This window comes from Rattus norvegicus, chromosome 2 (genome assembly GCF_036323735.1).
Source record: "Rattus norvegicus strain BN/NHsdMcwi chromosome 2, GRCr8, whole genome shotgun sequence".
Lineage (NCBI taxonomy): Eukaryota > Metazoa > Chordata > Mammalia > Rodentia > Muridae > Rattus > Rattus norvegicus.
Genome location: NC_086020.1, coordinates 175,846,638 through 175,864,141, shown reverse-complemented (window position 1 = coordinate 175,864,141; position 17,504 = coordinate 175,846,638). Strand labels below are relative to the sequence as shown.

The 17,504-nt window shown below is 50.9% G+C and overlaps 1 protein-coding gene across 3 annotated transcripts in view; it reads right to left on the bottom strand.

The window, feature by feature from the left end:
* Nucleotides 1-17,504, bottom strand: part of Iqgap3 (IQ motif containing GTPase activating protein 3) — a 41,799-nt gene that overhangs the window by 17,658 nt on the left and 6,637 nt on the right. For 2 of the 3 annotated variants that reach the window (NM_001191709.1, XM_063281833.1), the window contains 15 exons: nt 15,186-15,262; nt 14,310-14,377; nt 14,109-14,222; nt 13,752-13,930; nt 13,276-13,354; nt 12,443-12,606; nt 11,309-11,396; nt 8,555-8,718; nt 6,770-6,927; nt 5,316-5,437; nt 4,877-5,040; nt 3,198-3,288; nt 2,048-2,215; nt 1,823-1,962; nt 1,572-1,742 (listed from right to left, as the gene is read on the bottom strand). In NM_001191709.1, the coding sequence (NP_001178638.1) occupies nt 1,572-1,742; nt 1,823-1,962; nt 2,048-2,215; nt 3,198-3,288; nt 4,877-5,040; nt 5,316-5,437; nt 6,770-6,927; nt 8,555-8,718; nt 11,309-11,396; nt 12,443-12,606; nt 13,276-13,354; nt 13,752-13,930; nt 14,109-14,222; nt 14,310-14,377; nt 15,186-15,262 (1,947 nt within the window). Of the gene's footprint in view, nt 1-1,571; nt 1,743-1,822; nt 1,963-2,047; nt 2,216-3,197; nt 3,289-4,876; nt 5,041-5,315; nt 5,438-6,769; nt 6,928-8,554; nt 8,719-10,844; nt 11,271-11,308; nt 11,397-12,442; nt 12,607-13,275; nt 13,355-13,751; nt 13,931-14,108; nt 14,223-14,309; nt 14,378-15,185; nt 15,263-17,504 lie in introns of those variants that run through there. The other variant, XM_039102305.2, reaches the window with a different exon arrangement.

The window sequence follows — 17,504 nt, the reverse complement described above, 5'->3', positions numbered from 1 at the left end:
CTAATAAAGCACAAATGCTCACCAGCTTCACCAGAGAATGTGCCATGCCCCTCCCAGTCCCTGCTCACCGGAGGATGCACCATGTCCCCATACACTGCCAGCCCTGACAAGGCTCCTAAAAATATGTTTCACAGGCTGTTGAGGTGATTGTAGCCAAGTCTGACAACCTGAGCTCAATCTCCAGGATCTACATGGTGAGAGGAGAGAACTCCTATTGAGTTATCCTCTGACCTCAGTGTATGCCATGCCCTGTCCCCCCAGTACAATATAGACAAGTGCTGAGAACAGTGGGGATCCAACAATGGACGGAGTAAAGTCTCAGGGCATCTAGGCTTCCTCACTTCTGAGCCTCACTTTCTCAAAGCTGAGGCAAGTGGCCAGGGTAGCGGGCTACCTCTGTCTACGTGCATGCGGACCCTAGTCTGGAATCAGAGGAGACTGTGGCCTGGGCCACACTGCGTGACTGAGCCAGTGCTGACACCAGCATTAAGGGAGCCTCTGCCACACTCGAGGCACATGGAACTTCCTAATTCCTCAGCTAGTACGTTAAGCAAGTGTCCTTACAGAGGAAGTGAGTGCTGCAAGGACTTGAGTAGGATGCACAGTCCTTAACCAGAGGGAAGCAGGACCAGGAGGCCAACTCCAGAGTCTGAGCCTTTACATAGTACTGCAGGCTTAGGTCATGCCAACCCACAGCCTCATGCTTCTCCCTTGGGGCCCCCAGGGCTACCAATCTTTGTGTCTCTCCTGTCCCATCGAATGCCAACCATACTCTAGCTCTTGAAGGGGACAGATGTGGCTACTCACTTGTGGGTTCTACACTCATTTCCCAACCTTGCCCTGTGTACTGGGGCCTGCTTTGTAGGTACTGGGTACCAGGGAGGCTTACTAAATAAAGCTATCTTTACAATGTCAGCATCCCTGTGAGGCTCTCCACATCATGCCTGGCCAGGGAAGGTTTTCCTTATTTCTACCTCACAGAGTGCTCTGGCTGCCCTCCTAGCTACTCTCTTGCTCCAATTACTGGTTGGTCAGCTCCAAAGGTACCCAGGCCAGAAGAACTGAATGGGTTGCCCATGGGAGAGGACCACAGATTAGTTACTAACATCTCTCAGGGAAGGGTAGACTCCCTTTTCTGCCTAGCCCACGCCACTCCTCACAAATCCTGCTCCAGGGAAAGCATCTTCCTGATGTTTGAATCTTAGTTCACGCTTCCTTGGATGGTGACAATGGCACCAGTAACTGGAAGTTAGGTCCTGTTTTTACTGTACAGAAATTCTAGAGCATTCCTACTAAACCTTCCTTACTACCCCGTAAAGCAGTACTGCCATTCCCATCTTTTGGGGGGAAGAAACTGAGGCACAAACAGAAAGAAAAGCTTACAAGGCAATAGGGCTAACAGGCCAGGGAGTCGGGCTTCAAACCACAGCAGTTTGGCTACAGAGTCCACAGCTTATGTCACTACTGCCCAGAGGTCCAAGGACCATCCAAACCCCATCCAGGGCAAGGGAGGAAGGTGAATGCCCAGGAATCCTGATCTTTCCAGGCCTGGGGGGAAGCCAAGGTGGTACCTGGATCTTGATGACGGCTGGCAGCAAGGTCCTGAGGAAGTGGGAAGACTCAGCAAACTTCTGGCGAACGAGGAAGCCACGAAGGCGAGCCTGGAGCTTGATGACAAAGCCAACGTTGGCCTTCCAGAGCAGCTGGCGGTCGTGGGCAGCGGTGACCTTGGTGATGACAGACTGTGGAGACAGCAGTCCTCCTGTGGCAAGGAGCCTCTTCCCATGTACAACGCCCCCACCCTGGCAGGAACCCTGCCAACCTGAATCTCCTCCCAGGTGAGATGGGAGGCATTGAGGTGGCGGCTGGGAGGACGCTCCCAGGTCCCCTGAAAGGTCTGCAGATGGAAGTAGTAGGCGGTGCCATCCTTCATGTCACGTGGAACCCAGAAGGCTGTGTCCCCTGAGCAGAAACTCAAGTGAGCCAAGCAGGCTCGGAGGAGGCCAGAGGCAGGCAGCATGCAGGGAGGTTACGCCAGAGCTATTACCAGGACGGTGCTTCTTTGCCGCTGCGCCTTCCAGGGCCTGTTGGTAGCTTTTAGCGCAGTCAGGAACTATCCCTCGGAGGGCCACATTGGGGTTCCTCAACACACGCTCTGTCTGGGCTGCCTTGCCCTCCTTGATGGCCTGGTTGATAGCAGCCACACCAAGGGCTACTGATGGGCATCAGGAGAGAGAAGTCAATCCTTCTGGAGTCCCTCCTCTGAGCCCTGTCCTGTCTGTCCAGTGAGGCTGGACTCAGGAGACACACAAAACACCATGGCTGATGGAGGGGAGGGGGAGTGTGCAGAGTGACAGGGCTGCACATGAGGTAGCAGCAGGGAGCTGCGCCGAGGAAAGGTGGCAGCCAGGGAAGGGCGCCTGTCCTGCTGTGTGCTGGGAAATCTACCTTATGGTCAAAGCACCCTCCTGCTCCAGTTCTGTCCCACCTCCCTGTGCTTGTTGGTTTCTGCTTGACACAAATCTAGATATATCTGGGAAGAGGGACTCTTGAGACCATGAACCCACCGACTGGCAATGGGCAAGCCTGCGGGGCATTTTCTTGGTTAATGATTGATGTGGAAACCCACTGTGGATGGTATTACCCATGGGAAGGTGGTCCTGGGGTGTATAAGAAAACAAACCGAGGGGCAGGAGAGATGGCTTAGTGGTTAAGAGCACTGACTGCTCTTCCAGAGGTTCTGAGTTCAAAAGTTCAAATCCCAGCAACCACATGGTGGTTCATGACCATCTGTGGGATCCAATGCCCTCTTCTGGTGTGCCTGAAGACAGCTACAGTGTACTTATATATAAAATAAATAAATAAATAAATAAGTCTTTAAAACAAACAAACAAACAAACTGAGCAAGCCCCGAGGAACAAGCCAGTGAGCAGCACTCCTCCATGGCCTCTGCCTCCAGGTTTCTGTCTTGAGTTCCTGCCCTGACTTCCTTCAATGGTGGACAGTGATGTAAGTGTAAGCTGAATAAACCCTGTCTTCTCCATGTCACCTTTAGACATGGTGTTTATCCAGAAGTAGAAAGCTAACTAATATGCTTCGAATGGCTAAGGCAAGATGGGGTGGAGGCCCCTCCCTGCAATGCTGCTGAGCTCCACCCTCCCCTCCCAGCGCCCAGCTGCTACTGCCGGGCTCCTTACTTCTTTGAGCTGTGTTTGTGTCCTCGTTGGCTCTGGCCACTCCCTGGCGGATCTCCTCCAGCCATAGCACAGCTCCAGGATCTCCCGTTTTCTGGCAAATTGCAAGAGAGGAAAAAAAGACAAGACCCCCCCAACTGGTATCTCTGGGCTCCTGCAAGCCCAGTGGTGGAACCAAAGTACAAGCAGACACTGGAGCAACAGGGAAGGCTTTCTCTGTTCCCTTCCTCCTGCCCCGTGGATCAGGACCTTGTGGCTCCCTTGGATGGCTGCCAGGCACCTAAGGCTCTTTTCTTACTCTGCTGTCCAAGACCTGAGTGTCGACTCAACTTGGCCTCAGGGCCCTCTACGGCACTCATACCCTCAGTATCCAGTGCCTTCTAACCGATTTATTGCTAGCCTTTGTGCCTTAGCCATGGCTGGGACACCTACCCCACAGCCCTCCCCATATCCTGCTACATCATTCACAGCCCTCAGCCAGATCTTGGCCCTGACTGTTCTTCTCCTGGCTACACATTTCTTATCACCAAAAAGTGATAGGAAAATTGTGTGTACACAGGTCAAGTAAGCCTGTGCTTCCTATGGTCAGTCTGAAACCCAACCCAACTCCCGGCTCTCCTCATCGGAAACCAACAATGTAAACTAACATTTTGTTGAACAGCAACTATGTGTCAGGTGACTGTTTTATCTTTCTTTTCTTCTTTCTTTTTATCTTACGTATATGAGTACACTGTCGCTGTCTTCAGACACACCAGAAAAGGGCATCAGATCACATTACAGATGGTTGTGAGCCATCATGTGGTTGCTGGGAATTGAACTCAGGACCTCTGGAAGAGCAGCCGGTGCTCTTAACCACTGAGCCACTTTTCTAGCCCTGTCTTATCCTTCTAGTGGAGTCTGTGGCCCAAGCCAACCTCACTCTGCAGGTGTGAGCTACTGGGTACTGTTCCTAAGATGTTTCTTAAACTAAAAAGAAAAAAAAAAAAAGACTGTTTAATTAGGTATGTATGTATGTATCTGTGTGGAGGTGTGTACATGTGAGTGTAAGTGCCCTGAAGAGTATATTAGATCTCCTGTATCTGGAAATAGAGGTGGCTGGGGCGCCTGATGTGGGCACTGGCAACTGAATTCACGTTCGAGCACTCTTCACCACTGAGTCATCTCTCTAGCCTCACAAATCAATACTTGTGAGGCACGTTAAGCAACACTTAAGACGGAATGAAAACTCAGTAAGTGCAGGGTGAGACTGCAGGCTGTAGCTCAACCACATGGCTCTGCCTCACTCTGCTGCCACACAACTCAGGGGTGTGTCAGTTCAAATCCCTGGTCCATCCTTAGCTCACTGGATTTGCATCACGAGGTGCTGGGGCAGAGCATGTAGTGTTTTACAGATAACTCCACACCCCAGGGGTACTGAGGGACTACTCAAGAGCAGGTGATTACTGGGGACCAGAATGGCGAATCCAGTCACCCGATTCTCACTCAGGTCTGACCCCCACCCCACCCCCGTCCTGGAATGAAGTCCACTTTCCCATAACAGGCCAAATCCTGCTTGTGCCTCACCGGGAAGGGTCTGTACCCACTAGCCTGGAACAGTTTCAGAGCTCATGTTGGCACAGATCTGCTCAAGGCTGATCCTCTTGCTTTAGTGCCTAACTCAGCCATCTCTCCCCTAACCTTACCTGTGCTTTCTGCCTCTTGGCAGCCACAAGAAGGTGATGGTACCGGGGTGCAACAGGAAGGCTGACATCTTCCAGGCCAGCTGCAGGAAGCAGCAGGGCAGACAGAGTCTTTTCAGGACAGCCCTGGTCCAGAGCCTCATTGATGAGGCTGATGGCGAGAACCTCTGAGGAAGACAGCCAGATGAACTCCAAACAGAAAACTAAGGGAAGAACTGGGCTGTCTGGTGTGTGTGTGTGTGTGTGTGTGTGTGTGTGTGTGTGTGTGTGTGTGTGTGTGTGTGTGTGTGTGCTTGCCTGAGGTGGGGGTTGTCTGAGGGGGATTGTCTGAGGGGGATTGTCTAAGGAGGAAGTTGTCTAGGGGGGCTGTCTGAGGGAGGCTGTCTGAGAGGGACTCTCTGAGGGGGATTGTCTGAGAGGGAGTGTCTGAGGGGGTACTCACGATCAGTTTCTTCCTGGACCTGTGCATTGACTTGACTCACAGCCGCCTGCAGGTCATTCCAGCTCAGGAAGCCTCTATGCGTTCCTCGAAGCTGCTGCACCTTCACCAGGGCATCAAAGTAACTAGCAGCAAAGAAGAGGAGTGATGTGAGTCACGTGAGTGGGGTGAGCACACAGCCACCAAGTGGGGAAAGCTCTGAGTTGGTTCCACCCTGGACCACTGTAATTTCCAGGGTCTCTTCTCCCTTCACAGACAGTTCCAAGCCCCCTGTGTGGAACATGGAGCCCTTCGAGTTACAGACCCCTTTTCCATTCATGCTCTTACCCCAGATCTCACCCACTCTCCAGGCTTTTAGTGACTTAGGCTAATGAACCCCAAAAGCATACTTCCATCCCTCACAGCCCCCCAGGGACCCTCAAGGATCCGCACCTGAATGTCAGTGGAGATCTGAAACACCCCAGCTTACATCTGAACTCCCAATCGCCCTGGTCTGTCTCTGTGCTTCAGCCTGTCCCTTCTGGATGAACATCTGTTGGGTCATTTCCCACTCCATTCCCTCTGCCACCAAGCCCTGTCAGATCTGCTTTCAGCGTACATTCACACGCTGCCACCTTCTTCCCGCTCCTGCTGTTCCCACTGTGGATCTTGCAGCGTGACTAAAGGCATCCTTGCCGTTCTGCCTGGGCCTGGGCCCTGTGGTGGAGTCTCAGCACAGCAGCCAGGATGATCTTGGCAAAGCAGGTCAGAAGGGCTCCTTCCTTGCCAAACAGTCCACAGCTTCCTTCCTTGTCTGAGGACACATGCTGGTTCCTGCTAGCCCACTCCTTCCCTGCCTCACTCTGTTTGGCTTCTCACCACTCTGGCTTCTTGGTAGTCTTTGTTTTTATTTTTATTTTTGCAACGCTGGGAGGTTAAACACAGAGCCTCAGGCATGTAATGCAAGTATTCTCCCACTGAGCTACTCCCAAGCCCTTCCTGATGTTCTGTGAGTGCCCCTAGGGCACTCTCCTGTCCTGAAGAGCATCATGGGACTAACTCAGGCTCATTATGACCCTCTTCCTCAAAAGCCATCTATAACTTATGTGGCTAGGAAAACTGCCCACACCCACTCTATCCTGTCCTGTTTGGCCCATCCAATACTGCTGTGTCCATCCAATTATGATCCCTGCATTTATATACCCTTGGTTTTGGTCACTGTTTTCAATACCTAGAGTGGCACCCGACAGTGTGTAGGCACTCAAACATTTGCTCCAAAAAAAAAAAAAAAAATGGAAATGAAGGGGATGATCTTGTGCTCCCCCACAGGGGAAGAAACACAGGAGGGGCAACTTTGAGCAGAACTAGGCATCTGGGACTAAGAGTGGGCACTGGACACAGTCTACTGTCTGCCCGGTGTCAGCCACATTCATGCTATCCCTTCACTTCTAACCTGTAGTTTAGACTTTCTCACTCACCGTTGGGCATTTTCTTCTTCAACCTGGGCCAGGCCAGTTGCGGGGTTCACCAGATTGTCCCAAAAGGTACAGGCATCTCCAGCTTCCAGAGCACGGTTAATCAGAACCACGGCTGAGAGCATCTCCACAGCCACAAAGAGCTCCTCCTGGTCCAGTTCCTAGAGAGGAAGAGATGTGAGGAGAGTTGGGGGACTGGTGGAGTCAGTCAGCCCCTGGTTCTCCAACATCCCATCTCCATTCCCAAGGGCTAGGAGCTCCATTCACTCCGCACCACCATTCATGCTCACAGCCTGGGCAGTACCTAGGTCACACCTGGGCCGCACCTGGGCCACACCTGGGCCACACCTGGGCCACACCTGGGCTACATTCTCCGCCCACAGTACACTTGCTCAACACCAAGGATGCATTCATTCACCAACATTTATACTTTATACCTGTGGATGTTTACTGTGAACACCATCATGAAGACTTCACACACAGTATCATCTTAATTTCCATAACAAGCTAAATGAGGCAGGTACCATTCATGTCCCCTTCCCCCAGTCAAACCCATCGCTAGGAACATAGGTTAAATGGAGCTACGGAGCCCACACTCAACACATGACTTCTGCCAGCACCCTTCTGGTCCCCATGTCCCATCAAGAACTGCATTAAGCTACTTGTAGGGATGGGGGCTTGTGGTACTCAGGAGGCAGAGGCAGGAAAATCAGGAGTTCAAGGCCATCCTCAACTATAACAAGTTAATAAGTTCAAGGCCAGCATGAACTATGTGAGATCATGTCTGAAAAGGTCAAAAAGGAGACAGAGGGGTCGGGGGAGAGGAAGGGAGTCAGACAGAGACAGAACTGCCCAAGGCCCTGTGCTTGGCTATCTCATGCTACGCTATACACCATGAGGCCCTGGCCCCATTTCCCATTTCTCTTCTCTTCCTGCTTCTCTTCAAACACCTGCTTGGGCTGCTCTCTCTCTCTCTCTCTCTCTCTCTCTCTCTCTCTCTCTCTCTTCTTTGTCTGGGGCACTCTACCTATATTCAACAAGGAGAGCTGCAAATAGCAATAAAGACTGCTAAGACTTCTCGGCTAGGTGCTTCTCTAGGCACATAGAGAACTCACAGAGTCCTTGAACAATCCTGGGAGGTCGCTACTATTATGAAGAAACCAAGAAGCGAAGAAAGTAAGCGAAATGCCAGTGTCACATGTCATACTTGAACTCTCAAGTCCACAACCCTCAGCACTCTGCAGTCAACCCTTGTGTTCCTGTCACACGGCTGCTGTCACTATGCCCTTTCTGAAGACGAGTGCTATGTGCAGGTCGTGTCTATACTATGTTCTATGGAGGGATTCACTGTGGAGTCTCTTCCAGGAAGCCTTCCCAGACTTCCTCTAACACTGCTTGCTCTAATTTACTGGCCCTTGTGAAAACATCTTCAACCTACATCATTCTCTCTCCACCTCTGTCTGACCCCCTGGGTGCACTCTAACTCCTGCAGCTGAGAGGGATGACCCTAAGGAAAGTTCATGCCTTGCTATCAGAAGAGCCGTGTGGACGGGAGCTGAGGTGGGGCAGCCTGGTGGTTAAAGCACGTCCTGCCAGTCAGCTGAGCAGGCAAGTACTCAATGCCTGTGTCCCCCATTCTTACCTCTAAAGCAGGAAAGCTGGCGCTTACCTGGTGAGGCTGTTGTTGGCATGGTTTCTAATCATTTCTAACACCCTAATTTCTGTCCATCAAAGGACCAGCCAACCCCCTGTCCCAACAGCTGCTTGGGACCCCCAGAGCTTGCTTACCCCCTGTTGCTGCTTCTGGAGGAGAGCCAGCTCCTGCTGGTACACAGCAGAGGCAAAGGGGTATACTTGGGGCAGCTGGGCTTCAGGGCACATGAGCTCCTTCACGGTGTCAGCGGCCACTCCCCTCTGGATGGCTTTGTTGATCTTCCACACAGCTCGGAGCACTGCAGAGGATAGCAGGAAGCCACACAGGCTGAGTGTCCCCTGTCATCTCGGCTGCCCTTACCAACCAGGCTCTGCTGGCACCTCTAAGGGAAATGGCTTTGTGATGCTTCTAGAAAGCCATTCTACTAGATTCAAAAATGCATTTCTAAATGTTCCGGAGGAAAGGGGGATGGGGCACTTTCAAAGAGAGGCTCTGTGTAAGGCAATGTGTTAGGCCCAGGAGCTGCGCAGCTCAGAATGCAGCAGAAAGTGACTGTCACAGCAGAGGCGAGTTCCTAAGGCAGCGAGAACAAGATTGACAGGTGGCAATGGTGCAGAACTAAGATGAAGTGAGTCAAAGGGCTCTGGGGACCAAACCCTAGTGACAGCGCAGAGAAATAAAGAGCCAGCTCCATTTGCACCACAGCAGGTGGTGGAGGCTAAAAGCGGCCATAGCACACAAGTGTGGTTAGAGCTTACACACTCGGGGGCTAGGAAAATACCAGCAGAAATGGATACTGGCTCCAAGGAGCACCCAGGAGGAATAAAGATAGGAAAAGACCCAGTGGCCAGCTCTAGAGGCCATGGTAGAAGTGGGCCCCGCCCCAGTGTTTTGGCAGTGCTGAGGTGAGGGGATTCTGACTGGGAGCAAGCAGATGACTTTACAAAGACCTCGGAGACAGCATTGCAGATGTCTCACCTGCTTCTGACAGGTGAAGTACGGGGGGGGGGGGGGGGGGGGGGAGTTATCCAGAGGCCCAGAGGCCAGGGCTGGGAAGGAAGCAAGGAAGAGCAAGGGAGACCAGGCAGTGATGGTGCACACCTTTAATACCAGCACTCGGAGACAGGGACAGACAGATCTCTGTGAGTTCAAGGACAGCCAGGGCTACACAGAGAAACAACCCTGTCTGGAAAAACATGACAAACAAAACAAAACAAATAAAAAATGAAAAGAAAGCCCAAAGTGCAGGATAAAGAATGAAGAAGCGGAGAGATGGCTCAGTGGTTAAGAGCACTGACTGAGTTCAATTCCCAGCAACCACATGGTGGCTCACAACTATCTGTAATGGGATCAGATGACCTCTTCTGGAGTGTCTGAAATAAAATAAAATAAATCAGAAAGGAAGAAAGAAAGAAAGAAAGAAAGAAAGAAAGAAAGAAAGAAAGAAAGAAAGAAAGGAAGAAAGAAAGAAAGGAAGAAAGAAAGGAAGGAAGAAAGAAAGGAAGGAGCCAGGGCTGGAAAGACAGCTCAGCAGCCCCCAACACTTGCTGCTCTTGCGGAGGGTAGGATTCCGTTCCTAGCACCCACATGGTGGCTTGTGCCATCCCTAACTTCAGTTCCAGGGGTCTGATACCATCTTCTGGCTTCAACGGGCACTGTACGCATACAGTGGGCAGACATACGTGCAAACAAATCACTCACAGACATAAATATATAAAAACGAACAAATCTCCCCCTCTCCCCCAGGATATCTGTGTAGCCCTGGCTGTCCTGGAACTCTGTAGATCAGGCTGGCCTTGAACTCAGAGATCCACCCGCCTCTGCCTCCCAAATGCTGGGATTAAAGGCGTGGGCCACCATCCCCCAAATAGATAAACCTTAAGAGAGAAAGAGTGGATGAGCCCACTGGGTGTGGTGGCTCACGCCTGTAGCAGGAGCACACAGGAGGCTCAGCTAACAGTGTGGCTAGCTCACTTGTGCTCCAGGCTAGCTTAAGCTGATCTTATCTCAAAAACAAAAAACAAAAAAACAAAACCTAACCAAGAATGGCGAGAAGAAGCTGCACTACTGAGAGATCTGCAGAGATCACTCTGGCAATCAGGAATGACACTTCCTTTTATAGGGCTTATAGGGCAGGCAGCAGCCAGGAGCAGCCTAAGGGAGGCTGCAAACTGTTCAAGTGACTTCAAACCTGACATGGAGACAAAACTGAACCAGGTCAGGCCTAGCTACAGACCCCATGGCTGCCCAAGTCCTGCAGTTGTCTTTGTTTACACCCTGGAGACATAAATTTGCATACATTTTTGTTTTAATTATTTATATTTCTTTTATCACTCATGTGGGATTTTTTTTGCCTGTGTGTGTGTGTGTGTGTGTGTGTGTGTGTGTGTGTGTGTGTGTGTGTATACCACATGTATTTCGTACCTGCAGAGGTCAGAAAAGGCATCAGACTCAGTTTGGAATTCCTGGAACCATAGTTGCAGATGACTGTGAACCACCATTCAGGTGCTAAGAACCAAACCCAGGTCCTCTGCAAGAACAAGCATTCTTAACCACTGAGCCATCTCTCCGGCCCTGCATGGTTTTGTAAAGGACCCTGAATTAGAGTGTGTTCTTCCCTCACCTGAGAAATCACATTTTAGAAGCCAAAGAAATATAAACAGGCATAAACAAAATTAGAGGCTAAGTCCTGATTGGCAGCAAGATGTCACGATCTTTCCTTCGATGTGTCCCTCCAGCGGGTGCAGAGGACAGAGGGCCTGAAAGGTTCTTTGCTGGGCTTGGTGCTGGATGGGAGTTTGTGTTGTCCGATGCATATGCTAGTAAAGGGCCAAGATACACTCCCAAGAGCCAGCAAATCCCCCAGCCCCCACCTGGAGATGACTTACTAGCCTGCTCTTGATCACCCTTCTCATTGGCTGCAGCCACACCAGCCTGGATCTCCTCCTTTTCTAGAAGCCTCACCAGGCCCAGCTCCTGCAAGAGGGCAGAGGTGCAGTAGAAGAGTCCCCAGGTCATGAACATGTATTAGGAACCACTAGTCCTCAGCCCGCCTCTCTTTAGGTAGAAGGTCCTGGTCCACCTATCTCGGGCGCTCTAATTGTTTTTCCCCTGCACACATCTAAAATAACAACAGACAAGATGAGAGCATCAGACATTAAGTCAGCATTAAGGGCTGGAGAGATGGCTTCCTTGCTAAAGTGCTTACCACAGAAGCAAGAGGACTGGAGTTTGAATCTCCAGAACCCATGCAAATCTTGCCTGTGACTCTAGCCTCAGGCCAGAGAGATGGCTCAGCGGTTAAGAGCACTGACTGCTCTTCCAGAGGTCCTGAGTTCAATTCCCAGCGACCACATGGTGGCTCACAACCATCTGTAATGGGATCTGATGGCCTCTTCTGGTGTGTCTGAAGACAGCTACAGGGTATCCACATCCATGAAATAAGTAAGTGCAAGATTCCTGCCTAGTGAGACTAGTCATACTTGTAAGCTCTAGGTTCAGTTTAAGAGAACCTGTCTCAGCGAATAAGGTGGAGGAGTGACTGCGGATGACTCTTGATGCCTCTTACACACGTTCATACATTTGCCTTTCCCTCATGCGCACACACATATATACATACACTCACACTATGGACACATATACACGAAAAATGTGGGAGAGGAGTCAATGCATTAAAAATAAAATTGATGGGGTTGGGGATTTAGCTCAGTGGTAGAGCGCTTGCCTAGCAAGCGCAAGGCCCTGGGTTCAGTCCCCAGCTCCCAAAAAAAAGAAAAAAGAAGAAAAAAAAAATTGATAAATCAAGATCCCAGTTCAGCAATGGGAAGCATACTGTTGTTACCCAGTGGACTGGCCTGGTCCTTCCGTCTCACTCTGAGGGACTCTAAGCAGACCCAGACGGCCCGCTGGGTCCACAAGGCTTTGTGGGGTGACTCAGCCATTTAAACATGGAGTCAGTGATGACATGCATGCAAGAGGCCATTTCCCAGCCTACAGGAAGAGGGGTGCTGGCCAGAGCGGACCTGTGATTTCTGCTCCCTGTCTGAAGTCAGCTGTTCCAGGTACCAGTCAGCAAAGGCTTGTCTCACCCCTTGTAGGGCCAGGACAGGGTCACGAAGGGCCTCAAGCAAGGCCTCAGGGCTCTGCCTCTCCAGAGCGTCATCAACAACTTCCAGAGCCCCCTGGACTGAAAGACAGAAAATCTCCAAGTGTGCAGAAGCTTACTCCTGTGAACCCCCGCCATTCTTGGAAATCTTCCTTCTTCCGGCCTCCCAAAAGTTGCCTTGTCCTTGACCTCTGACACAGAGGGCCATATGGGACAGCCTACATCTTCCTCTTGCTCTTCCTAGCACTCCTGTCCCACTGTCACAGACCCTGAGAACACTCTGATCCTATCGGACAAACGTCCCCTCAGTGTGAGCCTTCAGTTTGCCCCTCTGCCCACCGCCTTCTCTACCCCACCTGTCCTCATCCTTCCCTTTCTTTCTTCTCTTTCCTTTTCTTTTGAGAACGTCCTACAATGTGGCCCTGTAAGGTCTTGAACTCTTAATCATCCTGCCTTGGCCTCCTGACTGCTGGGATCACAGGTGTGTGGTCTTACTCCCACCTATACTTCCTTCCTCAAAGACCTGAATCCAAATATCCACCCCAGCCCTGGGAGCTGAAAGCCTTGTCCATTAGCTTCTGTCTTAATAGTTCTCCATCCCCACAGGATCTCCCTGGTAAGAACCTCCTTGCTGAGGCCAGAGAGCAGGACATAGCGTCCCTGGCCTATGATCTTTCCCTACGGCAGGCTCTGGCTCACATAAGGCCCCGGGCTTAGTCAAGCTTCCAGGTTCTCTCAGTCATCTCTTACCATTGGCGAGGTTGATGTGGCCCTGGATCTCTGCCTGGGTGAGGCAGGACTCATAGATGTCCTGGTCCTGACCATCGTCCTGCAAAAAGTGAGATGAAGAGAGAGATTTGCGAGGGTCAGTGCAATCTCTTCCTATCCTTGTCATTTCGGCAGACCGACAGCCAGACCAAAACCAGCCTGCTTAGGACTGAGGAGAACATAGGGTTTACCTCTAGACTCCAACAAGTAAGCCAGTCAGCCTGTAGACTCTGCAGTCTGGTCTCCAGCTCATGCTTCCTTCCAGACCCACTTCAGCTGCCTGAGGCTCATCCCTCCAGCCTCTTCTCCAGCCTTCTCACTCACAGAAATCACCCTCCAGCTCCTCTGCTCCTTCTTAACGGTCACCCAAGGCAGGACAAACTGTCATCCTAGTTCCCCTTGAGGAATCCCCAGGTCTCTCAACTTATTGGCCCCTATAACCCAAGGCTTCTTCTTACATGATTCCTGGCATTGGCAGCCTTCTCCATCTTGGCTAGGGCCAACAGCTCTTGGTAGACAGCTGCCAAAGGTTCCCGAAGATTCCCCAGAAGAGCATTGGGATTCTGCAAGGCCACCAGAGTGTCTTCCACCACCCCTCGCTCCACTGCGTCATTGATGGCCAGAATAGCTGCATGGACTTGGAGGGGCAGGACAGCAAGGTCAAGAAGCCAGAAAGGGTCCAGAGCAGAGCAGTTAGCTGTGGCGCCAGGGAGCTTGACCCCTTTGCTACGGATGAGGCCACCCAAGGCCTATAAAGCTTGCAGTGGCCCCCTTGCTGCTCCCACCTCATACTCCAGGGCAGAGTCCAGCCCTACCTGCAGCCTCATCGGCTGAAAACTCATTGGCCAGGATGCCCCCGATTTTGCTGAAGGCCGGTAACTGGAGGCCATATTTGGCCAGTTCAGAGGCGATGTTGCTGAGTTCCTCAGCTGCAAAGGTACCAGAGATGCTCTTCATTAGGCCTGAACCCCTAAGCCCCCGCTTAGTCTATGGACGAGGGGAAGGAGCTGGCTTACCTGTGAATTTCACTTTTCCATACAAGTCGTGGATCTGAGGGGCCAATCCCAGCCGGAAGAGGAAGAGACTGAGAAGAATGGGAGGTATTAGGACACACTGGGGTCTACTAATTTCCACACCTTGTCCAAAACAGGCAAAATGACACTGGAGACCCAGAGGTGAAGAGCACTTAGCAGTTGCCCTGCAGTCACTCCAGCACACAGGAAGAGTCAGTCGGGACAAGAGCCATAGAAGTCTCTGGAGCTGTGACAGCTCCATGGAAGGCACACTGCAGTGGAAGTCACAGTAGAGATGGACAAGGGGAAGATTACGGCAAACAAAGCCACTGAGGCCAGGAATGGAGGCAAAGAAGGACACCGAAAGGGAAGGTGTGAAAAGGTGACATGGTGGACCCGGGAACGGACCACTCCCATTCTATGATTTGGCCAACTGTAATGCCTGCCTGTGAATAGAACCAAATAGCCTCCCTGCTAGCACTAAGTGGCTTGCATTCGATCTCTTCTCCCCCCCCCCCCCCCCCCCGGAGCTGGGGACCGAACCCAGGGCCTTGTGGTTGCTAGGCAAGCACTCTACCACTAAGCTAAATCTCCAACCCCTGCATTCAATCTCTTGATGGGTCCTGGTTCTGACTCACTCATGTCTCAGTCGCAAACTAAGGGCTTTATCGTGCTGTCCCTTCGTTTACAAGGCTCACACACAAATGTGCTTGCAAACTCATGAACGCAAATACAAACGCAGATCTAAAATCTCGCTCTCCCGAAACTGCTCATTCGGCTGCTGCCTGCCCTCCCTCCCTCCCTCCCTTCTACTGCATTTATCGCTATTGCCTGATCCTGGCAGAGGAACCTGGTGGACTAAAGTCAGGGCCGTCTCACCTGAGAGCATGAATGCAGTAGATCACCCGAGGCATGTTCTTTTTGTCATAGATGTCTGTGGTCTCTGGGAGGAAGGTCTAGAGGAGAAACCACACAGTTGCTGCACGCTGGGAAGGACGGCACAGAAGAGGGCTGTGCAACAAGGCTTCCAAGCTGGTCCAGGAAGGGAGGAATCACACTAAGCAACATATCCCTCTCCAACCAGAGCTGTGAGTGCCCGAAGCCCAGGCTTCTGCGTCAGTTCCTATAACCATTCCCATTCAGACCAATGCCAAAAAGGCTTAGAAGCCAAGACAGGGCCAGTTACATAGTCAGAGTGTTCAGGGTCAGCTGGCCACTTGGTGGGACCTCGGGAGCTACAGGATGCAGGCTACCGTCTCCTGGAGGAAAATCAGGTCCCAGGCACTCGGCCTGAGTGAGTATGGTCCTTGACCTGAGATTTCCACCACAGAGATAACGTACTAGGGAGCTGACCATGCGCCTAGGATGCCCCAACAGGGCATGCATTGCTACGGCCCACAAAGGTCCCGGCACACCACCATTTTCAAGCCAAAGGCCTCTGATCTGTAGAAACCTCTTTAAGAAATGAAACCTGGGGGCTGGGGATTTAGCTCAGTGGTAGAGCGCTTACCTAGGAAGCGCAAGGCCCTGGGTTCGGTCCCCAGCTCCGAAAAAAAGAACCAAAAAAAAAAAAAAAAAAAAAAGAAAGAAAGAAATGAAACCTGGGGCTGGAGTGATGGTGCTGTGGTTAAGAGCACTTGCTGCTCTTCCAAAGGGAGAGGTTCAACCAAAGGACCCAGGTTCAAATCCCAGCACCCACGTGGTAGCTCACAACTCTGTGTAATCCCAGTCCCAGGGGGTCTGACGCCCTCACAGAGACATAAATGTAGACAGAAAACCAGAGTACATAAAATAAAAAACAAATCATAAAACATGAGAGAGAGAGAGAGAGAGAGAGAGAGAGAGAGAACCGAAACAGAGAGAGAACCGAAACATATGCTTCGTACATCCTATGCCACATTCAGCTTAAGACGGGACCAAAGCTAAGGAGCTGTCCGAACACCAACACAGCATATGCCCTTCACTGCTTCTTCTCCCACCAAAATGTCTTTTTCTTTAAAAAAAAAAAATGGAAAAAAAATGGGGCTGGAGAGAGAGTTCAGTTTTTAAGCGCACTGGCTGCTCTTCCAGAGGTCCTGAGTTCAAATCCCAGCACCCACATGGTGGCTCACATACAGCAATCTAGTGCCCTCTTCTGGCCTGCAGTTGTACATGCAGATAGAACACTCATACATAAAATAAATCTTTTTAAAACTTGAGGTTTATTTCTTTTATGTGTACAAATGCCTTGCTTATATGTATTTATGCACCACAGGCCTGCTGAGATCAGGAGAGGGAACTGGGGTACCGGGAACTGGACTTCCAGACGGTTATGAACCAAGTAGATGTTGGGAATTGAACCTGGATCCTCTGCAGACTCAGTAAGTACACTGAGCCTTTAAAGCCATCTCTCCTGCTGTTCTTTCACTCTTGAGAAAAAGTCCCACCACGTAATCCAAGCTGCCATCCACTTTGTTGAGTAACCCAGGCTCTGTCTAGAAACTCCCAACCCTCCCGCCTTAGCCTCCTGAACCCAAAATCAGAGTTGTACCACTAAGCTCAACCTTTTGCTTTCTTCTATAAAACTGGAAGGAGTCCAGGGTCTCACAATCTTGCAAATCCTCTACCACTGAGCTGTGTCCGCAACCTGAGACTCCCTTCCTATTCCTTTTTTTTTTTTTTTAATCTGTGTGGGTGTTTTACCTGCATTGTTTGTGACCCACTTGTGTGTTTGGTGCCCATGGAGAGCAGAAGGCAGCACTGGATTACAGATGGTCGTAAGCCACTGTATGGGTCCTGGGAATCGAACCCAGGTTCTGAAAGAGCAGCCAGTGGTCTTAACCACTGAGTCATCTCTCCAGCTCCTCTTTCTTTTTTATTTATTTTAATTTTATTTTATTTTAAAATTTAAAATATTTTATTTATTTTGTGTGTGTGTGTGTGTGTATGTGTGCGTGCATATCTATATGAGCACCATTTGTATGCAAGTGTCCACTGAGGACAGAAGAGGGAATTGAATACCCTGAAACTGGAGCTGCAGACAGTTGTGAGAATAGAACCTGGGATCCTCTGCAAGAGCAGTCCACACTCTAAATCTGCCTACCCCTTCCTTTTTTGGGGGGGGAGTGGGGCTCACTCTCTCTTTCTCTCTCTCTCTCCTCTCTAACCCTGTTTTGTGTGTGCCTTGCAAGACTGCAGGTACGGGGCAGTGTGCCACCA